Source organism: Oncorhynchus masou, chromosome 30 (genome assembly GCF_036934945.1).
Source record: "Oncorhynchus masou masou isolate Uvic2021 chromosome 30, UVic_Omas_1.1, whole genome shotgun sequence".
NCBI classification, from domain to species: domain Eukaryota; kingdom Metazoa; phylum Chordata; class Actinopteri; order Salmoniformes; family Salmonidae; genus Oncorhynchus; species Oncorhynchus masou.
In genome coordinates, this window is record NC_088241.1 from 29,430,818 (window position 1) to 29,456,442 (window position 25,625).

The following is a 25,625-nucleotide window of genomic DNA, read 5'->3' on the forward strand; positions in this document are numbered from 1 at the left end:
CCCCATGTGCAGTTGCAAACCATAGTCTGGCTTTTTTATGACAGTTTTGGAGCAGTGGCTTCTTCCTTGCTGAGTGGCCTTTCAGGTTATGTCGATATAGGGCCTGTTTTACTGTGGATATAGATAATTTTGTACCTGTTTCCTCCAGTATCTTCACAAGGTTCTTTGCTGTTGTTCTGGGATTGATTTGCACTCTTCGCACCAAAGTACGTTCATCTCTAGGAGACAGAACACGTCTTCTTACTGAGCGGTATGACGGCTGCGGGGTCCCATGGTGTTTATACTTGTGTACTATTGTTTGTACAGATGAATGTGGTACCTTCAGGTGTTTGGAAATTGCTCCCAAGGATGAACCAGACTTGTGGAGGTCTACAATTCTTTTTTTTGGTCTTGGCTGATTTCTTTTGATTTTCCCATGATGTCAAGGAAAGAGGCACTGATTTTGAAGGTACATCCACAGGTACACCTCCAATTGACTCAAATGATGTCAATTAGCCTATCAGAAGCTTCCAAAACCATGACATCATTTTCTGAAATTTTCCAAGCTGTTTAAAGGCACAGTCAACGTAGTGTATGTAAACTTCTGAAATTCACTGGAATTGTGATACAGTTATATACAGATACAATTATAAGTGAAATAATCTGTCTGTAAACAATTGTTGGAAAAATGACTTTTGTCATGCACAAAGTAGATGTCCTAACCGACTTGCCAAAACTATAGTTTGTTAACAAGAAAAATGAGTTTTAATGACTCCAACCTAAGTGTATGTAAACTTCCGACTTCAACTGTGGGTGCCCTTCTTTGCAAGGCATTGGAAAACCTCCCTGGTCTTTGTGGTAGAATCTGTGTTTGAAATTCACTGCTCGACTGAGGTACCTTGTGTGGGGAACAGAGATGAGGTAGTCAAACAAGTTTTAATGACTCCAAGTGTATGTGAACTTCTGACTTCACCTGTATATCAGATTAAAAAATGCAAAGAATGCTCTTCTTCGTCTTCAGTCCTCTTTGTTTTTTTCCCCTAGCATCTCCTCCTACAATCTCACTAAAAGCCTCCTGTGCCCTTGGTTGTAACGCAATAGGTGTATGATTTCAGGTGAGTGTGTGTGTCTTTTGCTGTGTTTCTGTGCCATTCCACTCACTTTCTTGAATTTTCCTTCATCTTCTCTTCTATTCTTCATATTGATACAGTATACACCTACCCTCCTCTATTATTCACTGCATTCACTGCTTTTCCCCCCACTTAAACATTACCTCCTCTCTTTTCAACCTCAGTCTTTCTTCACCTTTCTTTACCCTCTGTGTTTGTAGAGGATACCTTGTGCAGCAGCCTGTGATGTGACTTCAGTCGAGCATCATGCTGGGGTGATATGTTGGGATATCAAATGCATGTGAATAATAAACATGCTGGCACCTGGAAGTCAAGTTTGTAATAACTGGGACGTTTGACCGCTGACTTATTTGACGTGAGAAAAATCATATATATATATATATATATATATATATTATTTTGACATTGTCTACCATTGTCTCTTTTCTATATTCAACTTCGATGAGGGTTGGTGAACATACTGAGTGCACCCTATCTATTTCTATGGTAAGGCATGGCATTGGTCAGATTCTATGCTAATGTCGAGGGGGATGGGCACTAGGCATGGCTGGATGTTCTATGCACTCCATGAGATGTTACCCCATGTGGCTTGACTAAGGCTGCCTGGGAAGTTGAGCATGGCTATAACAATGCAGAGTGGCTTCTCTCTCTACTGTCTGTCGGCTTCCAGGGGAAATGGAAGGAAGCCTGTGATGTGACTTCCGCTTTTGGACGATAACAAGGCTACACTCCCTCTGAACTTCTCCTCGACATTTACTGGATTGGTTGAACAGTGCAGAAGAGAACCTCCCCCGTCAACCACCCCCCCTCCCCCCCTCCCCCCGAATCGGGAGGTGGTACTCACTAAGCAAGCAGCGTGATGTCCTTTACAATGGTTCCGTGACCCAAATCTACAGTTGCGCTCAGCTCAACGCTGGGGTCGCTGTTGAGTAAGTTTGAGGGGTGAATGTAGCATATGTGGATGTGTGAAACTTTCTCCTCAGCTTGAAGTGTCCCCACTTGCCCCAGCGACTAGCCAGCTTGAAGTGTGGCACCGACCGGTAAGACGCTTCAGGAGGGTGATCACATGTTCTAGTAAGGCAGAGGTCCCGAGTTTGCACCAGGTATGGGCCGAATCGGGAGGAAGTGGTACTCGCTAAGCAAGCCAGTATTTTACATTACGTTAGTCTGACCCCCTCTTTAGCCTCTCCACAGAGGCAAGAGAGGGGCAGATTCATTATTTAACTAAGCTTCTGACAGCTGGGGCAAAGCACAGGGACAGAAATGAACTTTTTTGTGTGTGTGTGTGTGTGTGTCTATGTGTGTGTGGTCATTTGCATTTGTGTGTGCTCACCCATGTGTATATGCATGTGTGCACAGTGGGCCGGAACAAAGGCCTGACAGTAGACAGGCTAGGCGGCGGTGATGCCTAGAGGAACTGTCAATCACAGAACTGGCAGCCCCGGTGCCTGCTGGCTCCAAATCATCCCCCTCCTCTCTCGTTAACTCTGCAGCTGGATGGACACCAGCTTCTCCTCTGATACTCTCCTCTGTTCCAGTGTCTTGGTAATGTACCTCAGCCAGTGTCCAATGACCGCAGCAGTCTCAAAGCCTATTCTAGTGATAAGAAATAATCAAAGGAAATTATTACAATTTTTTAACATTTAATACAACTGAACGCATTGAATTGTTCTCCTTTCTAATTTTTGTCTGACAAGAAAAATATGCTAATCGTGTCAATTAATTTATGATGTTAAATATATTTGGCTATTTGAATTGAAATCAAAGCTTCAAAGATAAAAAAAAGTTTTTGATGTTCATGAAAATTATGTATTTAAAAAAAAAAAAAAAAAACCCAAAAGGTTCAAATTGATAGAAAGAGAGAAATGCAGCTCTGTTAGTCAAAGGTAATTAATCAGCTCTCTTCACCCACAAAGGACGCCTGCTAATGAGAGCTTGGCTTGTGATTGGCTGCTGAGGGTTCCATAGAGACCCACTGCTCTTTTGTGGTGACAATAGGGCCTCAATGCACCAGAGAGACAAAGTGACTGGACAAGTCATTCATCTATGCAAATGCTAGCCAAGACATGACCATAAGCATCCATTAATCTCTCTCTCTCTCTCTCTCTCTCTCTGTCTGTGTGTGTATATATATATATATATATATATATATATATATATTATTAAGTTTATGTGTGTGTGTGAGTGAGTGAGTGACGGACAGCCAACAATGCAGTCCCTCTGCCTTGAGAGGTCAGAGGCAGGTTGTGGCAGGAGAGTGCTCTGTTAGGAGAGGATAAATGTCACAGCACTACATTCTCAGTCAATTCTGACAGACAAATGTTTTATTCACACTTTTTTTAAATTCCTGATTATAATCACACACACAACCAGAATAAATATATTTCCAGTACAAAAGACTATAATTCCCACAATGCTCTGCTTCATAGGCATTAATACTCGATGTAAACAGAAGTGAGAACAAAAGTCTGCCGTTTTAGGATTTCCGCTAAAATAATCTCAGATATGGAACAAAGACAGTCTTGCTATATGAATGCTTAATTTGATCTACTGTTAACGTAAGTACATATTAAACCTTGTTATGTTTGTTCTTATTATTGAGTCTGCCACAGTGGTTGTTCGTTTGCTAGCTAGACAAATCATGCTAGCTAACGTTAGCTATCTGGCTACAATATCCACTTACATGTTATTCAGTTACAAACGTCATATTATCATGTCTTCTGAATATTAGATTAAGTGTGCATTTGCATCAATTTTAGCTGAAATTATATTTCTTTTTAATGGTTTATTTTTGGTCCACCATATGTCAAGATAATCACAGCGAACCTAGCCACATTCCTGGGTGATTAACGTTAATGTGTGTTCCATGGTTTCTCATTAGCTAGCTACAGTACATCACAAGAACAACTAATTAACGTAACAACAACAACGACGACGACGTAACAAGCTATATCTGGCATTGCTGCAATGGCATGTTCTGTCGCTAGTTGACAGATGTTTGGGGTAGGGTTAGCTTAGCTATGTCAAGAATTTGTGGAAACTAAAGTGATTCTAGCTACAAAAATTGGCTGGGGTGGGGGTAGGCCCACAGAGGGAAGTAGAGGAAAGATAATTTGACACATCTGTGAAGGAACATCTAAAGCTTTGATGTTTCAGCTCAACGTTTAAGTATTGTTTATCAATAATACAATTGTACTTTTTGAAGGTATTATCTGGTGCTGAAATGCTTTTATCCTTTTGCCAGTATCTTTGCAAGGAAACTTGCTTTCCAATCTGTTGGTTTGAGTCTAAATTCATGTGGTGAAGCAGGCTATAATTTATGATTGCTTTATGACATTGATATAGCCTAGGCCTAACCAAAGAGGAGGATTGTGTTATTGGAAAACCAAATGGTTAGGCAGGAAGTACGACAGCAGTTCTTCCTCATTTTAGACATGTAACATTAAGCCTAGACTAGGCGTTTTTGTGTAACACTGAAACTACAGTGTGAACTTCGATAATAACATGAGTGGTGTGATCTCATTGGGGAGTGTTTTGTGTGCTATCTGACCAAAAACTGAGGGGTGTACTACATTTAGCATTTGAGTCATTTAGCAGACACTTATCCAGAGTGATTTCTAGTAGTGAGTGCATACATTTTCAGAATGTGTTTTCTTCATACTGGTCCCTGTAGAACCTACAGTCCTGATGTTGCAAGCACCATGCTCTACCAACTGGCTACACAGAACCACAGAATCAATAAGTAAGCCAGCTATCTGGTTCATTAGAAAAGCTCAACTAAGAAATATGTTTTTGGTTGTTGGGTCAATCAGACCATGCCTATTTCAAGCTCATCTTAAAAAATAAAATGTAAATGTTTTTTTCAGAATATTTAGACAAGTTAGCTGGCTAACTCATTGATCTTGCTTTGTAGTATATCCCTCTCCTTGAGCCCATTTGCTACTTACCTCCAACCAAAGTGACATCATCAGGACTAGTAATCAAGGAGAGTTAGCCCATTTTCTCCACCGTGTGGCAGAGTGGTACTGTGGCAAACATCTGTTTGGTGTGAAGAAACAGACAGCAAACCAAAAAACATACATACTGCTAAGGTAGAGAATAATACTCAAACTGTTGTAGACTAAAACATATGATGTCAGTTTAGGGAGTAAATGTTATAATAAGGGTTACATGGAGAAAGTCTGACCTCTGAAATGAAAATGGATGGCCCTCCCTCAAACAAAATATATTTAACCTAAACCCTCCCTGAATGCTTTGAAAAACAAGTGACCCTCCCCTATACCCCAAATAATAATTAAAACAATATGAATAGCAGAGAACATGTCTACCATTTGCCTTCACTTCTTTGACTTTTTGTCCTGTTAGCATTACATGGCAATGCAGAAATGTTGATAGTGCTTAGGGCTGTGAGCCAGATGGTTGTGGGTTCACTGTGGAGAAGAGTAGGGGTGGAAAGATCTCATTTATAGTAAAAACATTGGATGAATCTATCATCTTATTGTCTGCATGGGTAAGCATACCCTGTCTGGGCAGGCCTAACTTTTGAAAGTACCAAGCTCAGATTCCTAATTACGCCTCAGATTTAATTATTAACAGGGATAGTTTCTGTAATTTGTGTGGTATTAAAATGACATAGAATGACGTGGATTTGCATGCCAAATCAGTGTGTCTTGTTTGCAACGAAACTGTCCCTGTTATTAATTCAATCTGAGACTTTATTAGGAATCTGAGCTTAGTACTTTCAAAAGTTAGGCCTACGCAGACAGAGTATGCCTACTCACGGATAAAAATGTATGTTTTAACTGCTGGCTACTTTTCCTCCGTGGCTTAACCCAATGAGAGAAGGTTACAAGTGTTTCCCTAAAACTGTCTGGGTTTAAACATATTTTATTGTACAAAAAGTGAGTAGCTTAATCAATTGATGGTGACAATTAGATTACTTCCCAAGTAAAGTCTAGTTTTTGTTTCTTCGGCTATAGAAGGTTGTAGCTCAGCCTCTGAATGTCAACTAAACAATGATATTCCCATATGCATCCGAGTCACGTCTTTCATCTGTATTTTACAGCTTGCTTCCAGCATAAAACATTGCGGACCTAATGCGCTGTTATACAGTGCCTTCGGAACTTATTCAGACCCCTTCACTTTTTGTTATGTTACTGCCCTTATTCTTAATTGGATTAAATTTAAAAATCCTCAGCAATCTACACACAATAGCCCATAATTACGACGCAAAAACAGATTTTTAGAAATGTATTAAAAATACAAAAACGGATACCTTATTTACAGTAGTAATCAGACCCTTTGAGCTCAGGTGCATCCTGTTTCCATTGATCTCCCTTGAGATGTTTCTACAACTTGATTGGTGTCCACCTGTGGTAAATTCAATTGACTGGACATGATTTGGAAGGGCACACACCTACCTATATAAGGTCCCACAGTTGACAGTGCATGTCAGAGCAAAAACCAAGCCATGATGTCGAAGGTATTGTCCGTAGACCTCTTAGACAGGATTATGTCAAGGCACAGATCTGGGGAAGGGTACCAAAACATGTCTGCAGCATTGAATGTCCCCAAGGACACAGTGGCCTCCATCATTCTTAAATCAAAGAAGTTTGGAACCACCAAGACTCTTCCAAGAGCTGGCTGCCCGGCCAAACTGAGCAATCGGGGGAGAAGGGCCTTGGTCAGGGTGGCGACCAAGAACCCGATGGTCACTCTGACAGAACTCCAGAGTTCCTCTGTGGAGATGGGAGAACCTTCCAAAAGGACATCCATCTCTGCAGCACTCCACCGATCAGGCCTTTATGGTAGAGTGACCAGACGGAAGCCCCACCTCAGTAAAAGGCACATGACAGCCCACTTGGAGTTTGCCAAAAGTCGCCTAAAGACTCTGACCATGAGAAGCAAGATTCTCTGGTCTGATGAAACCAAGATTGAACTCTGGCCTGAATGCCAAGCATCACGTCTGGAGGAAACCTGGCACCATCCCCACTGTGAAGCATGGTGGTTATCATGCTGTGGGGATGTTTTTCAGCGGCAGGGACTGGGAGACTAGTCAGGATTGAGGCAAAGATGAGCGGCGCAAAGTATAGAGAGATCCTTGATGAAAACCTGCTCCAGAGCGCTCGGGACCTCCAACTAGGGTGAAGGTTTACCTTCCAACAGGACAATAACCCTAAGCACACAGCCAAGACAATGCGGGAGTGGCTTCGGGACAAGTCTCTGAATGTCTTGGAGTGGCCCAGCCAGAACCCGAACTTGAACCCGATCGAACATCTCTGCAGAGACCTGAAAATAGCTGTGCAACCCCATCAAACCTGACAGAGCTTGAGAGGATCTGCAGAAAAGAAATGGGAGATACTCTCCAAATACAGATGTGCCAAGCTTGTAGCGTCATACCCAAGAAGACTCAAGGCTTCAACAAAGTACTGAGTAAAGGGTCTGAATACTTATGTAAATGTGATATTTTTTTATATATTTTTTTTATAAATTAGAGAAAATGTCTTAACCTGTTTCTTTGTCATTGTTTTTTTCCCCCAATCAATTTTAGAATAAGGCTGTAACCTAACAACGTGGGAAAAGTACATTCCGAAGGCACTGTTTTAAGACGACGAAGATGGCCTCTGCTTTTTGACATTTTCTTTAATAAAAGGCAGGCTTATGGCACCCTCTCATACCCCCTCAATTTGAGTCTTGGATTTAACTTAACAGCCCTTCACTGACATGGAGGTAGGCTATTTAAAGAGTGCATGGTGGGTGGAGTAATTGAACGACCAAATCTATGAACATATCAGCCTATAGCCTAAATCTGTCTGTCAAACAGGTAGGCCTACCTTTTATTTTTTAAATAGGAAGAAATAGGCTCCAACACAAAGCCCTCTTGTTCAAATGAAGATTGAAATTAATGATGCAATTATTGATTGTGCCACAATACTTCAAGTTTCAGAACCACAGTGGAAGTTACTTGAATCTGGCTGATTGTGAGGTCAAGAACTCAATAACATCATGAGCAAGAAACATTTAGTTTTTAATAAAATCTATTATTGTAATAGCAAGCTATAAAGTTGACTTCGATCCATTACTTAGACAGATACATTTGCTTATTTGTGAAGAAAAAAAAAAAGAATATGCCCAAGGTTTTACTACTAGCATTTGAAGATCAATGGGGAATCTTTTTCTGTCTTGCTTTTCTAACTCTTGCCTTGTGTGTCTTTTTGTCTCTTTCCCTAACCCACAGGTCCTGTATGTGGCTGGGCCTGTAGCCTGCTCTGTGTTGAGCACGACCTCCCGAGCCAGGCGGCTTCTGGGGCCTCATCCCACAAGCCACACCCAGCCCACTGCTCCCCTGACCCACTGTTCCCTATGCTAACCCTCCTGAGCATGTTCTACTATATCTGTCTGCGGCGCCGGTCCAGGAGCGGAACTCGGGGTGAGGCGCTGACCAGCAGGCGGGCCGTGGAGTCAGGCCAGCGGGCCACCCTGCCCATCAGCGTGGAGGTGGAACAGTATGCCAAAGGTATAATATTTCACCTGCTATTGTGCCCTTGAGAAAGGCACTTAGTCCAACCCCTTAAAATAGCTCCAGGTGTGCTGCACTGGAGCTGACACTGCTCCTCCCAAAATGTGTGTTTGTGTGCTTTTGTCTGATGGATTGGGATCAGATGGACTAACCTTATCCTATCCTATAGAGGTGCTGGACTTCAGCTCCCACTACGGCAGTGAGAACAGCATGTCATACACCATGTGGAACCTGGCCGGCATGCCCAACGTCTACCCCAGCTCTGGGGACTTCACCCAGACGGCCGTGTTCAGGGCCTACGGGACGTGGTGGGAGCAGTGTGCCAGCGCACCTCTGCCCTTCCGCCGCACGCCCAAGGCCTTCCATAGCCAGGACTACATCGAGCTGGCCTTCGAGGAGCCCGTCTACCCCACAGCTGTGGAGGTGCTGGAGACCTACCACCCGGGGGCCATTGTCCAGATCATGGCCTGCTCCCTCAACCCCTTCTCTCAGAACCCTCCCACAGACGTCAGGTAAGGACCAGTGGTGGTGTGGGACTCGGGTTGTAGAAATGTAGTTTGACAAATCTTCTATTGTGAAATCTCTGTTTTTCATCCATAACCACTTTCACACCTTCCCTATATACCACCCTGAATCCCACTGCTGGCTTGCTTCTGAAGCTAAGCAGGGTTGGTTCTGGTAGGTCCCTGGATGGGAGACCAGATGCTGCTGGAAGTGGTGTTGGAGGGCCAGTAGGAGGCACCCTTTCCTCTGGTCTAAAGAAAAAGATCCCAAGGCAGTAATTGGGGTCTTTCGAATGGGATGTTAAACGGGTGTCCTGACACTCTATGGTCACTAAAGATCCCATGACAATTATCGTAAGAGTAGAGGTGTTCACCCTGGTATCCTGGCTAAATTCCCAATCTGGCCCACATACCATCACGGTCACCTAATCATCCCCAGCTTACAATTGGCTCGTTCATCCCCCCCTCCTCTCCCCTGTAACTATTCCCCAGGCCGTTGCTGTAAATTAGAATGTGTTCTCAGTCAACTTACCTGGTAAAATGAAGGTTTAAAAAAATATATACCGTAAAACTTAAGTTAATAGCCGGGGTGTTCGTTTACTTCAATCTCTCAACACAACCGGTGCGTATTATGAGACAGGATTCTATTTGAGTCAGTCGTCTATTTCCTTAATGCACACAGCACTTTCTCAATACAATTTTGAAAAGACTACCACATTGTTTGTTGTGACCATTATAATAACAAATCTATCGCAGGTCAGACTTGCAAAGACTAAGCTGCCTCTATCATAAACCCCAATTTTGCCATTCAGCACCATGGAGAGCGGTACCGGTAATTACAAGCCGTGTTTTCTTTTTGGTGGCGCCATGGCAAGCAACGATGACAGCATTTTTAAAGAATGTTTTTAATGCACATGACTGTAGGAATATCAAAGCTGTGTCCATGGTAACCTCAAACAAGTCATTTAGACCTGGCGTTTATTTGAAACAGGCTGAAATGTGTGCCGATGCCCGACTATTAAAAGGGACAGGCGGCTATTTGAGACACCGTTTAATTGGAGTTTTAGGCATCAGGATATGTAACAGACTAGCGTGTGTGTTTACAGTCAGTATTTGTGTGTGTGAGCAAATTAAGGACTGAGCATAGAGTGAGTGTGTGCATAGTCTGTGCAAAAATAAAAATGTAATACAAGGTTCAATGCAGATAGTCCATGTAGCCATTTTGTTATCTGTTTAGCAGTCTTATGGCTTGGTGATAGAAGCTCTTCAGGAGCCTGTTGGTGTCATACTTGTTGCTCCGGTACCAGTTGCTGTGTGGAAACAGAGAGAACAGTCTATGGCTTGGGTGCCTGGATTCTTTAACAATTATCCGCGCCTTCCTTTCACACCGTCTGATATAGAGGTCCTGGATGGCAGGGAGCTCGGCCCCAGTGATGTACTGGGCTGTCCGCACCACCCTCCGTAGTGCCATGCGATCGAGGGAGGTGCAGTTGTCAAACCAAGCAAGGGTGCAGCCAGTCAAGATGCTCTCAATTGTGGAATTGAGTTTTTCTATTAATTAGTTAATAGACCAATAAGATAAGAGTTCCAAACCTCTCTGCCAATAACAGCTAGTTTTCAGTTTCCCCCTCTCCACTCAAACAGTCCTAGAAAAATTATTGCTTGAGAAACTGCTCTTTGCTAAGAAGCTATTTTGTTTGTTATCAATTAAAATGGTCAAAAGTAATCACAGTATGGTTCTTAATTGTTACCCAGAAATGATTTGATATTGAGATTAAAACTGCTGCATTGGACCTTTTTAAAGTCATGGGTGCACATTTCTTATGTTATTTTTTACAAATGGGTAGTCCTGGGACTCTAACCCTTGCCTGGCGTTGCAATCGCCATGCTCTAATAACTGAGCTACAGAGGACCACAACAGAATTTGTGTTTGTACTCTATGGGCTGGTTTCCCGGACACAGATTAAGCCATTTCTCGGAATAAGAAGCACTTTCACTTAGATTCTCCATTGAGCACATTTTATTAGTTCAGGACTAGGCTTAGTATGTGTATGGGAAAACTGCCCTGAATGTCTCAGATTAAAGAGTGGTGAGTGTGTGTTTACCTCCTGAGAGGTGTACCTCTGTCTGTCCCCAGGTGGGAGGTGTTGTGGGCTGAGGAGCCCACCAAGGTACTGACCCCCCAGGCCAGGCAGTTCTCCCCCAGCATCAAGCAGCTGAGCTTCCCCACCAACTTGATCCGCGTGGAGGTTAACAGCTCCCTTCTAAAGTACTACACAGAGCTGGACGCCGTCGTCCTGCGCGGCCAGAAAGAGAGGCCCATCCTCTCCCTTTATAAGATGCCCAGGATCGACATCTGTGATCTGAGTGACAGTGATGAGGAGCTGTCTGACCCGGGAGCCTCCTTCCGACAGGCCGGAGATGGCAAGCACATTAACCTGGGGAATGGATACTTCGATAAACTGCCCTACGAGGTAGGGAGAATACGCTATTAGACACTCACATATACTACAACACTCGTATGTGGCTGCATTTTCTGTCCACGAAACAGCAATAGTTGCAGGACAATTGCAAGATGCTGTTTTCCAAACAATTCTCACTTTGGTTTTAAAGATGGACTATGCAGAAATTGCTCCGCCATTTCCTGGTTGCAAAAATGTGAATAGTTCGCCTGATTTCAGTTTGGGACTAAAACAAGCAAGTACAGTGTAGAGAATCGTTGTACCATCTAAACCGCTATGAAAAATATTTTCCATAACCAAAAATATTTTATATTCAGTTGTTTGAAACTGGTGTACAAAACTTGAAAGTAAAATATGCAGAAGTGAAACTTAATGTAAGCATAGAAATAGCACACATAGAACAGATATAATGCTTCTTATACTTGCTTTTAATGAGAATGACAGATCTATAACATGTGATATAGATTTTTTTTATGTGAATTCGGTCGGGTCGCCCAAAAAGTAACATATTGCAGCTTTGAGTGTTGTCCTATCTACTGAACATGTTTATGCTTAGGATATCTTGGGCAGTTTTTGCACTTTGCGTGGACTTAATTGGACAAAATATATCTCCCATAGACCTAAACTTGGACCCATGGAGATATTTGATATTATGCTTAGTAATTTTCATGTCATAAAGGCATGTCATATTTTCTAAGACAAGCTTAAAAACACTGGCTATTCTCTTGGTTTTATGTACTACTCTCCAAACCGCTGTGTGTGTGTAATACAATATAGCTATTATCTGCTTGCTGATACACTGTGTTCAACATGGTATTGTTTATTCACTGCACACATACACACATCTATTCTCTCTCTACCTCTGTCTTACTGAGAGAAGCACACATCCATATTGCACAAACAAGCAGAGTCACTGCCACACTGAAACTCACTGCCACAAGAATATTGCTTTGTGTGTGTGCCACATGCACTTTTTTATATTAATCCGCTCTTCCTGACATCATCCCGTCTGTTTACATGTCTTGCTTTCTTTCTTGCTTTCCTTATTCCTCTTTCCTCCATTATGTATCTTTCTCTCTCCCTCTACCCTTCTCCCACCATCCTCCCTTCTCTCTTATTCTCTTTCTGTAATTATCTCTCCCTCCCTCTCCCCCTGCAGTTAATCCAGCTGATAGTCAGCCACCTGACCCTGCCCGACCTGTGTCGCCTAACCCAGACCTGTAAGCTGCTCCACCAGCACTGCTGTGACCCCCTCCAGTACATCCAGCTGAGCCTGCAGCCATACTGGGCTCGCCTCAGTGACACCTCCCTGGGCCACCTGCAGGGCCGCTGCACCCTGCTCCAGAGACTCAACCTCTCCTGGACCGGCAACCGTGGAGCCCTCACCCTCACTGGCTTCAGCAGGTGAGTTATGGGATTGGGGGGCTAGAGGATCTGGACATTTGTGGTTCATTGGTCTCCGTCTTCAGTGTGGCATGTGTGTGCCCATCACTTCTGTTGATTTCAGGGTGAGGAGCCAACTGTGTGAATATTGGACTATAAATTGTACCGTTCTGTGTTTTACTTGTGCTAAAATCTTTATTCTACTGAGCCATTTACTTTATGTTCATATTCTTACCTTTTATTATTTATTGTTGTTACATTGTCGAGAAGGAACCTGCAAGTAAGCATTTTTTTAGTTGGACGGTGTATACCATGTGTATCCCGTATATGCAACTAATAAATCTTGAGACTGAAACTAACATAAAGTTGTCAAATCCGGAACTTCCCTGTTAATATTGTGTTGCCACGCCACAACACAGGTCTGACTTCCTCCCCCTCCTCCCCCTCAGCTTCATGAAGGCATGTGGCGGGAGCCTGGTGTGTCTGGAGCTGTCGTGTTGTCACTTCCTGAGTGAACCGTGTCTGGAGGTCATCTCCCAGACGTGTCCCGGGCTGCAGGAGCTCAACCTGTCCTCGTGCGACCGCCTCCACCCCCAGGCCTTTACACACATCTCCAAGCTCACCCAACTGCGCCGGCTAGTGCTCTACCGCACAAAGATAGAGGTACAGTGCCTTCTGAAAGGAACCCTGGACTTATTCCAGATTTTGTTGTTACAGCCTGAATTCAAAATTGATTAAATAAAAATACAAAATCACCCATCTACACACAATACCCCATAATGACAGTGAAAACTTTTTGCAAATGTATTGAAAATTTAATACAGAAATATCTAATTTACATAAGTATTCACACTCCTGAGTCAATACTTTGTAGAAGTACCTTTTGGCAATGATTACAGCTGTGAGTCTTCCTAGGTAAATATCTAAGCGCTTTCCACACCTGTATTGTGCAACATTTGCCCATTTGTTCCTTTCAATTTTCTTCAAGCCATGTCAAATTGGTTGTTGATCATTGCTAGACAACCATTTTCAGGTCTTGCCATATATTTTCAAGTAGATTTCAGTCAAAACTGTAACTCTGCCACATTCACTGATTTTGCCTGTGCTTCGCTCCGTTCCATTTTATTTTTTTTATCCTGAAAGACCTCCCCAGTCCTTAATGATTACAAGCATACCACCACTATGTTTGAAAATATGGAGAGTGGTACTCAGTAATGTGTTGTATTGGATTTGCCCCAAACACAACACTTTGTATTCAGAACAAAAAGTGAATTGCTTTGCTAGATTTTTTGCAGTATTATAGTAGTGCCTTGTTGCAAACTGGAAGCTTGTTTTTGGAATATATTTATTCTGTACAGGCTTCCTTCTTTGCACTCTGTCAATTAGGTTAGTATTGTGGCATAACTACAAAGTTGTTGATCCATCCTCAGTTTTCTCCCATCACAGCCATTAAACTCTAACGTTAACTGTTTTAAAGTCACCATTGGCCTCGTGGTTTCCTTCCTCTCCGGCAACTGAGTTAGGAAGGACGCCTGTATCTTTGTAGTGACCGGGTGTATTGATACACCATCCAAAGTGTAATGAGTAACTTCACCATGGTCAAAGGGATATTCACTGTCTGCTTTTTTTCTTTTTCCCATCTACCAATAAGTGCCCTTCTTTGTAAGGTATTGGAAAGCCTCCCTGGTCTTTGTGGTAGAATATGTGCTTGAAATTCAGTGCTCAACTGAGGGACCTTACAATTATCTGTATGTTTGGGGTACAGAGATGAGGTAGTCTTTCAAAAATCATATTAACTTTTACAACCCAAACGGCCGTCAACGGCCTTTCTTTAAATTACTGTAACGCCACGAACAGCCTTGTTTTTCTAACAATATCTCTGTCAATATTGAAAAATGAACTTTCTAACAACCTGTTTTCATATTGCCGTGGCTGTTGTCATCAACCGGAAACAGGGTATGCTGTCATTTTTACTTTAAAAAAAAACTTCATTATTTGAATATGACATCGCAGAAGCAGACATGACTTTTCACTGTGAAAGAGGCTTTATCTATGTTGGTTGGTGATTCGCACACGTCCTTGCTCTTCGAAAAGTGATGATGTCGAGGTGAGTGAAATAAGTAAACAGCAGTTTGGTGTCTTCAATGTTTGATTTTTATTTATTTATTTCACCTTTATTTAACCAGGTAGGCAAGTTGAGAACAAGTTCTCATTTACAATTGCGACCTGGCCAAGATAAAGCAAAGCAGTTCGACACATACAACGACACAGAGTTACACATGGAGCAAAACAAACATACAGTCAATAATACAGTATAAACAAGTCTATATACGATGTGAGCAAATGAGGTGAGATAAGGGAGGTAAAGGCAAAAAAAGGCCATGGTGGCAAAGTAAATACAATATAGCAAGTAAAACACTGGAATGGTAGATTTGCAATGGAAGAATGTGCAAAGTAGAAATAAAAATAATGGGGTGCAAACGAGCAAAATAAATTAATTAATTAAATACAGTAGGGAAAGAGGTAGTTGTTTGGGCTAAAATATAGGTGGGCTATGTACAGGTGCAGTAATCTGTGAGCTGCTCTGACAGTTGGTGCTTAAAGCTAGTGAGGGAGATAAGAGTTTCCAGTTTCAGTGCTTTTTGTAGTTCGTTCCAGTCATTGGCAGCAGAGAACTGGAAGGAGAGGCGGCCAAAGAAAGAATTGGTTTTGGGGGTGACGAGAGAGATCTACCTGCTGGAGCGTGTGCTACAGGTGGGAGATGCTATGGTGACCAGCGAGCTGAGATAAGGGGGGACTTTACCTAGCAGGGTCTTGTAGATGACATGGAGCCAGTGGGTTTGGCGACGAGTATGAAGCGAGGGCCAGCCAACGAGAGCGTACAGGTCGCGATGGTGGGTAGTATATGGGGCTTTGGTGACAAAACGGATTGCGATAGACTGCATCCAATTTGTTGAGTAGGGTATTGGAGGCTATTTTGTAAATGACATCGCCAAAGTCGAGGATTGGTAGGATGGTCAGTTTTACAAGGGTATGTTTGGCAGCATGAGTGAAGGATGCTTTGTTGCGAAATAGGAAGCCAATTCTAGATTTAACTTTGGATTGGAGATATTTGATATGGGTCTGGAAGGAGAGTTTACAGTCTAACCAGACACCTAAGTATTTGTAGTTGTCCACGTATTCTAAATCAGAGCCGTCCAGAGTATTGATGTTGGACAGGCGGGTAGGTGCGGGTAGCGATCGGTTGAAGAAACTTGGGGAATAGCTCACAGATTAGTAAATCATAATTTGGTTGCACATCCGTGCCAGTGGTCAAGCTCGAATGATTGCTCTCTGTCTCATGGAAATAGTTGCAGTGTTTAACGTTAGCTGTATATAGTCCACTAACTAGTTGCTTGTTTTCTCTTGTTTCTACCGATGTAATTATATGGAAACTGCTTGCTACAGCTTAGTTAATCTGTCAGGCAAGAAAAGTTGTGTGTAGCTGTACATTCGGCGCTCACGAAACGTCAACCTCACCTCACTTTCAATACTACAGACAACCTGCTAACTAGCCACTGCAATGAAGGCTAGAGTAAATTGTGTTTATCTGTCGGTCTTAGGTTATGGTTTGCTAGGTGCAGATAGCCAGCTAACACGTTGCTTGTTTTGTCCCGTTTTTCTACCGATGCAGTTCATTTGGAAACTGTCCCAGCTTCGTAACAAATCGCCTAACATTGGTGAACTCTGTAGTTAGTCTCAGGCAAGAAAGCAAGAGTTGATTGGAGGAGAGAGAGAGTGTGTGTGCATGCATGTGTGGAATGGGAGGCGTGTAGCTAACTTTATCACACTATTTATTATGGACACGCCTTATTAGGAAGAGTGTGTGTGTAGAGGAAGGAAGAGCGAGACGGGGAGAGAGATTATGTTCCTGACTACAATTGTATCCTATTTGTTGCTCCTCTCCTCTCCCTCTGTTACTGTTCTTCCAGGTCAGTGACAGTGAAGGAAGTGATGTGGAGAGTCAGGGCTCAGCAGTAAAAGGCAGGGAGGAATAGGAAATAATTGGAGGGATAGAGATGTGAAGAGGAGGGAGACAAGAGTAGAGGGAGAGGGGGCACACCCGAGAGGGGAGCCTACACTTCCATGGCGAGTCCCACCATTCACCCTAGTACCACACAGCCTGGGCCTAAAGTGACAGTGGCATGGGTTTTGGAGTTGTTTTTAAAAGTAGTAGGAACTTCTATCTGTTCCAGAGCTTGTAATGGATTACAACAAGAACGTGGGCGGGGTTGACCATCTTGACCAACTGAGGAGCTATTACAATGTTGGACGCACAGGTAGAAAATGGTGGACGTATGTGTTTTGGAGGATGCTCAACATTGCCATCATAAGCGTACATTTTATGAGGGATCCTGCAAAGGCCCCTTCCCAGAAAACACAGGCGCTGGTCCCTGAAGGCATTCAAAATGCTGCTTGTGCATTCACTTTGATATTGCTACAGTGGCAGGAAGAGGGGAGACGGGTGTGGCACCAAGGTGTGTGGACCAAGATGTAACTCATTTGAAAGCAGGTGAAGTTTGAAGGGCACAAGAGAGGGTGTTTGGTGTGCATCCAGAGTGGACGCAGTGTAAAAAATGGGAGATATGTAGAAACCTCATTTTGGGTGGTCTATGCCACTTTGCAGGATGGGGCCATGCATCTAGAAGTTCCATGTTGTAGGCTAATTGCAAACGCTAAAGTGACAGTGTGAAATATGAATTTGTCCTACAAGTCTTTTGTCTCTGAACAGTTTGTTGTGTTTTGTATATTCTCTTTTTCCGTCTCTATCTAATACTTGTTGCATTCACTGAATTGTCAAAGTAGGCTACTATTTCTACATTTTGTGTCAGCCCTGGTCTGTACTAAATCTTATTGAGAGAGGTTACCTACATTTTGAAATACTGTAGGCTCTGAATAGTTGTTTGCATTTCTACATTGTTACAGAAGTAAGAATCATTGTCAATCAAATGGACTACTTTGTGTAGTTTCTGGATATTGTCCTCTGATCACATTTTGGATAATTTGATTTATTCATATGTAAATAATATTTATAAGTATGGGTTGTGCTTGGTACATTTTTAAGTGAGTAATTTAGTCAGGTGTACTGAAATGTAAAACTCTAGGGTTTTTTGTTGTGTTGAGTGTTAATCGTTTTTTGATAGTGTCTTTACACAATGGAAGACAAAATGAGTGTTATTCCCATTGACATGAATGTGCTGTCATAGTTTTAAAGAGCCCAACCTATTCGATAATAAGTTAACTTGTAATTGTAATTTTGTTCTTTTGTTTTGGAGCTATGTCTGTTTGTTTGAAATGTGTGAGAATGAGCTTTATCTTGAAAATTCTCAGTAATCTACAGCAGCATTCTAGAATTTATATTGGGGTTTAAAGGGTTAAACACTATTGCACACAGAGTGAGTCCATGCAATTTGTGATTTGTTAAGCAAATGTTTACTCCTGAACTTATTTTGTCTTGCCATGAACAAAAGGATTGAATGCTTATTGACTCCAGACCTTGTGGCTTTTAATTTTTAATCATAATTTGTAAACATTTTGAAAAACATTCCACTTTGACATTATGGCGTATTATGTGTAGTCCAGTGACAAAAAAAATCTAAATTTAATACATTTTAAATTCAGGTTGTAACACAATAAAATTTGAAAAATGCAATGGGGTGTGAATACTTTCTGAAGGCACTGTATGCTAAATTCGGATGCTAATCAGTTAGCCACCAAAAATGCATTTGACCAGTCATGCTAATCGGTCTGTAGGTTAATTTGCATAATTTACTGGAATTAAATTGGCAAGTGTGTTTTCGTTAGCCATAATCATGCATCTTACTTATCACGCGCGTACATCATACAGAGCCTCGTCTGAGGAGCGGAATGGCCGGTCAACTGTCAGACAGCTGGAGAGCAGCTCCTCAAAAAGCTGGTAGCCTACTGGAGTGAAACATCCTTTTATAAGCCCAGTCATTGTGTAACAAATAGCACACGATTGCATTTAGAATTGTTAACTGTTTTGATGGCCACACTTTAAAAAGAGTTACTATTTGTATTTCTCAACTCGTAATTAAAGCGAGCCTCCCATTTACCATTCGAGTGCATTGGCTATAGTCAACGGTAGGCAGGCTACTAGCGCGTCACTCACCACTTTGCAATGTAAGCATGAGGCTGTATTTTTTTATTTAGTTAACCTTTATTTAACTAGTTAAGAACAAATTCTTATATACAATGACGGCCTACCCCAGCCAAACCCTAACCCGGACGATGCTAGGCCAATTGTGCTCCGCCCTATGTGACTCCCAATCACGGCCGGTTGTGATACAGCCTGGATTCGAACCAGGGTCTGTAGTGACGCCTCTAGCACTGAGATGCAGTGCCTTAGACCGTTGTGCCAATTGTTTGAAACCTGAACGTTTTACTTCCCTGTAACGAGGAAAGTCGTACCCTGCTTCAAAGTAGCCTACCAAAAATCCAACCATAAAGTGTGGAGGCAATTATTTTATGAAGACTTCATGCCATTAAATAGCATTTCTCTCCTGTTCTATTGGTTTTCATATAAACTTTCTTTGATTGTCCAGAAGCCAAAGGAACAGTCCTAGTCATATTAGCAACCATCCTAGTTGTTGCTATTAGATTCCCCCTCTTTCTAAATTTCTAACAGAGATTTGAATCCGTCACATTAGGTGCGCTGTTTAGAAGCTGTTTAGAACAGTGATACTATTGCTCCTTCGGTCCGATGTGGCTCAATTGGTAAGAATGTGGTAAGAGCATTTTTTATTTTATTTTTTTCACAGGAAAATCATTCTGACACTAGGGTCTCTTTTACAGATGAGCCCTCTATAAATACATCCATCATATACAAAATTACAAACCATATTAAGAAAAACAGACCCATTTATCAACATAGAGGTCTCCGATCAATACTCTGAACTAACCAAGGGGGACCAGAACATCTCTTTTCGGAGAGCTCTGTACGTTGTTCCACATGTTATTGACTGTACGTTTTATGTGTAACTGTGTTGTCATTTTTTGTTGCACTGCTTTGCTTTATCTTGGCCAGGTCGCAGTTGTAAATTAGAACTTGCTCTCTCAACTGGCCTACGTGGTTAAATAAAGGTGAAATCAAAATCAAGGGCTCAAAACAACTAAAAGTAGCTTTACCCAACTGTGTGGAGACCGAAGGGGCGTCCAGTGTTATCCAAGCCTGAGACCGGGTTTGGTCATTTGTATGTCTAAATTGAATTAATGATAGATGCATACGACGTTTCTGTATGAGTGTTTTGTAGATAAACACAAAGAAATGCTGCTCTCTCCTTACATACAAAGAGGCCCAACCCACTTTTTGATACAAAACACAATGGTTAGATCTATAACAGTCAACAAAAATAAACCTGAGGGCACAATGGAAAACAACATCTGTTGGTTTATGTGTAGATGATGCTGCATGCATGTAGATAATATCCCCATTATCCCAAATAGACATAAGTGGCCTGGACCATTTCCTTCCTATTAACAAAAGTGTTTTTCCTGTTAAAGAAACCAACCTTGAACTTCAACATCTTTACCAGCTCAGTGCCATGTTTTTTTAAATGACAGTTTGTCATCAAGCCAGATACCAAGATATTTGTAGGAAGGAACTCGCTCAATTTGTGACTACTATTCATACCAGTAATTACAAATTCCTTTAAATCTGGGTTATGGGACCTAGAAAAAAAGCATGTGTTTTGTTTGAATTTAGTACTAGCTTTAGATCCAATAGTGTCCTCCGCAGTGCTTATAATCAGACTTCAAGTGTGAAAAGGCTTGGCCAACCAAAGGTTCAATGGAACACTGTTTCATCAGCATTTTACAGCATTACCAATGTTATTTATATAGATTGTAAACAGTAGTGGGCCGAGTATCGAACCTTGGGGCACCCATAACTTAAGCATAATGCCGGCGCTAATGTTGTGGATTCATTTCCCACAGAGATCACACACTAAAAATGTATGCACTCACTGCATTGTCACTTTGGTTAAAAGCGTTTGCTGAGTTGCATATACTGAGACGATGTTGTAACACAAGTTATGCCTTATTTTTAGGCTAATGCACATGGGTATATTGGCAGTGTGGATGGCATCATTGTGGTTTACGTAGGACTAATTCTCTGCTGTCATCATTTGTAATGAACTCAGAGCTCGGGTCACTGTTCTCGCCCAGGCTTGCTACAAAACCTTACAGAGCATTTCTGAGTGTTGTTTTCATGTTTCAGCCTTTTCCTAAGGCAGACACCATACCGTAGTCTTTCCAGTGCAGTGAGGTTGAGGTCTAGGCTTTCAGGTTGTTTACTGCAGGCAGACTGAGCAGGCTGTGTGTGTGTGTGTCTGCAGTCCTATGTGTCATCCAGCCCTGTTGTCTGTTATTAAGCTGTCGCTGGTATAATTAAATAGTTCTCTGACTGTCAAAAGGCAAAGAAAGAGACCACAACACACACACTCGAAACACACACACACACACACGTACACGTTCGAGATATTTGCTAAAGTGCACGGCACGCACACTCAATTGCCATTCGGTGGCATGTTGACAGTTCCACATTGAAATCTCACCTCTATCCCTGTCTTGCAATGGTGGATAGGTGATAAGAAAATGTATTTATTTACGTTTTGAAATGTTATACTACCCTAATACTGTTGTTGTGTGTTTGCCAGACCAAGTCATCTTGGAGAGATATTGAATAACATGGGTAGACCTGTTTTTATTGTACTTTTTGAAGTGACACCTTTGACACACATTCCTGAGTCTCATTTTACTGTGTGTGTACAAAAAGGGGTGCAATCATCATATTTTGGGTGAGTTGATAGAAACTTAACTCAACTTCGTGACATTTTCTCTCTCTCGCTTTGTTTATGCTGCTGCAGCAAACAGCCATGTTGAGCATCCTAACGTTCTGCATTGAGCTGAGACACCTCAACCTGGGGAGCTGTGTGATGGTAAGTTTTCCCCCACAAATGCACTCACTATCATACCCTGCTCTTGCGCCAGGTAGACATTTATAGGATCAGTTTAACTCCTAACCAGAATCAAGAATCATGACAATTGATTCAGTCATTTTATGTTAGCTGACAGCCCTGAGGTCATCACCCCTATGTTCTCCTTTCAGATAGATGACTATGACGTGGTGGCCAGCATGCTGGCTGTCCGCTGCCGCTCACTGCGCTCCCTGGACCTGTGGCGCTGCAGAAACCTGACAGAGCGCGGCCTGGCCGAGCTGGCTGCAGGGTGCAGACTACTGGAGGAGTTGGACCTGGGCTGGTGCTCCACACTGCAGAGCAGCTCGGGCTGCTTCCAGCACCTGGCCCGCAACCTGCCGTGCCTGAGGAAGCTCTTCCTCACCGCCAACCGCACCGTGTGCGACTCAGACATTGAGGAGCTGGCTGCCAACTGCCCCGCACTGCAGCACCTCGACATATTGGGTGGGTACTACCTCCCCCTTTCTTTCTTAATCTGTATCTCTTTCTCTCTGTCTCACACAAGTTTATATAAAGTCATTTTATGTTCACACCCGATAATTTGATATTGTATTTTACTTGGAGCGTTTAAAACACAGTATTCACTATTATTTGTCTGTAATTGCCTATCTGATTAATCTATGTATTTCTGAGTGGTCACATTAATGTTGCTGACTCGTGGTATGTTTGTGTTGTTGATTGACAGGCACCCGGATGGTAAGCTCCTCTTCCCTGAGGAAGCTGCTGCAGGCATGTCCTAAGCTCCTCCTCCTGGACGTGTCCTTCTGCTCACAGGTGGACGCCCGCATCGTCCAAGAGCTCTGCGGACTCTTCCCCAACGTGGCCATCAAGAAGAGCTTTACCCAGTGACCTCACTCAGCCCCACCCTCACACAGGGGCAGTGACACAGGGACACCAGGGGGAGGTGCTAATTTAGACTAGCAGGGTAGAGTGCTACTGGATTTCCAGTGGGTAGAATGAATGGGCCTGATGGCTGAGAGCACTGAGGCCTATTGTAATGTGGACTGAATGGTTAGGAGTGTTGTGTTGTGGTGCCCTAAGCATCAGCTGAACACTTCACCCACACCTCAACACAGTCTCCTCGTGTCAAGCCGCTGAATGCAAGAAAGAGTCTTAAGAGTAAAGCTGGTTGAAGTCAGGGTCACGGCTGCCAAAACCACTAGATTTCATCATTGGTCAGCCGGTAACTGACACATCTGGTGGCTGCTTGTCATCTGCCCCCCCCCCGTGACGCATTTAGTAAAATGGGTGACATCAATGTTGCATCTGAATCTGAAATCTCAGGGTTTTTATTTTCTTTATATTGTTTTAATTTGTTTTATTTATTTTTGTCAGCGAAACATTTGAGTCCTGTTTGATTTCCACTGCCACAGTTTGTTCTGAGACAACATAAATTATGGGAGTTCATGAAAATTACATTTGGCACTGATACTGAGACAAAACATTTTTGGGGTGTATTTGATGTTGAATATTGTGCAAATTGTATGATTGTAAAATTATATCACTTTCCTTAATTATTTATTGATCTTGTAGTATATTATTGCACATCTCCAATGCTACGAAGCATTTCCTTTAAACTGAGACTCAGCGATACGAGCAGCAGTGTGAAACAAATCTATTGAGGAATAAACGCTATACAATAGGCTGTACTTGTGAACACCCACATTCCCATACAGAGCATCTTCACATGTGCATGGGAGGTCGTTTCACTCTCCTGCAAATGTGATAGTCGAGGGGCAACTACTGCGGAGTAGATTAGCCTCTCTTATCCCCTCTCTTCACCATCTTTGTTGTTGTGGATATCGGCCTGATATCGGCCCTACTGAAATTTGTATAGCTGAATCTACCTTTATGCAAAACCTGAAGTTTCATTTTGAGCACATGCTAGCTAGTATGTGAAGTATTTTTGTGCCTTATATTCATGACTGAATGTGGTGTCCATGTGTGTCAGTGATTTGTAATGCTTTGCTTCCTGCCCTCTACCAAAGTTACTAGCAAATCCCAGGTCCCTCACTATAGCTTTATTTGACCAGTGAAGAAACCCATGCATCTCTGTCATCTTGATTGACATATGCAAAGCCATATTTATTTTAAACAGAATCTTATCTCCATCTTTCAATTCCCTTTTTATTAAGTGGCAGTTATGTGAATGTCTGCTTTTTGGATTACATTTTCTTTTATCTGTGGAAACGTGGTCTGGTCACACTCAAATCACTAAAGTAACCTGCACAGGCAAACTATTGAAAAACATATTAATGTTCACACTCGTACAATGAACACGCACACAACAAACACACACAATCTGTCATTGTGCTACACAAATCTAGTTCCTCTCCTTTGTCCGGTCACTAGTTGACCAAAGTCACCACAATTTTCACATTGTGATGCTACTTTTATTTAAAGGCATTTATGTGGACCTGCTATTTTTTTGCAGCGATTTACCTTTCCCAGTTAGTTTTGGATGTGTGTGTGGTCAAACTCTGTGCCATTTGTAAAAACTTTAGTAATGTACCCTTAACTAAGTGTGAATGTCAGGTGTGGTGTCATCAAGACTCGCCGGCAAATAACCTCTCTAAAGTATTGAAAAAAGGTTGCACCTCTACTACGACAACTGGGTGCTTTAATTTTAAATAAACAGAAGGTTGATGACTCAGACTGCATATTTATCCCCAACTGTATATCCATTGAAATGCCAGGTTTGACTGCCTTGTATTTCTGGCTCATAGTGTACATTGTGCTGACATTACACCACCTTGTTTTGATCACTCTTTAAATAGAAAAGTGCCATACAGTGTTCTCTGGCTTGTCCCTTGTAGGATAATTCTTCTTGGAACCATTTCACCCAACAACAAACCCTAAAATGAAAAAGGTTTGATGTAGAACCCTTTTTTCTGAAATTGTCATGGAGTTACTCAAATCCAGACTCATTGCAGAGAAGAAACTAATGTCTGTGGGCGTGGCAAAGCATTAGGCCAGAGCAAAGAGTTTGGGTAGCCAGGCAAAGGGTCATCTTGTGTTTTTGGAACAACTGGAGGCCATTAGTCAGGTTGACTGGAAGTTCAGCAGTAGCCTTAAGCCTCTGCCGTTTTACTGCCTATTAATACTACAGGGAGAAGTGACATACTCTTGTCTCCTTAATTGCCTTTTAATAAATTGTTTGTGCCCGGTGTAATGATGTATATTGTGGCCCTGTAATGTGCCCTAATGATGGAGAACGAGGCGGCTGCCGGTGAAGTATTCATTTGGACTGCCTCCCCGATGATTACTGATCCGCCTCTACCACCGCCGCTGCCTGTCCCCCCCCCCACACACACACACACACAAGACGTGATTCATGGAGACTTTCTGCTCGATGCAGCGGCTTGATTTTTCACTGTCATGCTCCACTATAATCCTAATGCATCCGTAGGGGATCCTCAGCAATTAGTTTAGCTTGTATTTGTTTTGCAAGAGCCAGGCCAGATGAATCTAGAAGTAAAAAGTCTGGATGAAATGATTGCCTCTTAAATTAAAAGTTCTGAAGTCAATTTTTTTTTTACCCTAAACGAGGAAGGAGCAGATGTGAACTCTCCCAACAGATGATGTTGAACTATTGTGGTTACTGCTGGTCT

The 25,625-nt window shown here is 42.3% G+C and overlaps 1 protein-coding gene across 2 annotated transcripts; it reads left to right on the top strand.

Moving 5' to 3' along the window:
* The first annotated feature begins 3,536 nt into the window (after nucleotides 1–3,536).
* LOC135522493 (F-box/LRR-repeat protein 4-like) lies at nucleotides 3,537–24,667 on the top strand. 2 transcript variants are annotated; one of them, XM_064948793.1, is made up of 9 exons: nucleotides 3,537–3,667; nucleotides 8,347–8,625; nucleotides 8,798–9,140; nucleotides 11,269–11,605; nucleotides 12,753–12,997; nucleotides 13,426–13,639; nucleotides 21,904–21,975; nucleotides 22,146–22,458; nucleotides 22,700–24,667. In XM_064948793.1, exons 2-9 carry the CDS (start codon nucleotides 8,472–8,474, stop codon nucleotides 22,861–22,863), a joined length of 1,842 nt encoding a protein of 613 aa, XP_064804865.1. In that variant the 5' UTR covers nucleotides 3,537–3,667; nucleotides 8,347–8,471; the 3' UTR covers nucleotides 22,864–24,667. The 2 variants fall into 2 exon arrangements, with proteins under 2 accessions (XP_064804865.1, XP_064804866.1); XM_064948794.1 differs by lacking the exon at nucleotides 3,537–3,667 and having other exon boundaries at nucleotides 8,551–8,625; nucleotides 8,800–9,140.
* Nucleotides 24,668–25,625: the final 958 nt, after the last annotated feature.

Coding starts and splice junctions, on each gene's coding strand:
- LOC135522493 (XM_064948793.1), top strand. CDS start 8,472: ATGCTAACCCTCCTGAGCATGTTCTACTATATCTGTCTGCGGCGCCGG. Junction 9,141..11,268: donor AACCCTCCCACAGACGTCAG/GTAAGGACCAGT, acceptor GTCTGTCCCCAG/GTGGGAGGTGTTGTGGGCTG. Junction 11,606..12,752: donor TCGATAAACTGCCCTACGAG/GTAGGGAGAATA, acceptor CTCCCCCTGCAG/TTAATCCAGCTGATAGTCAG.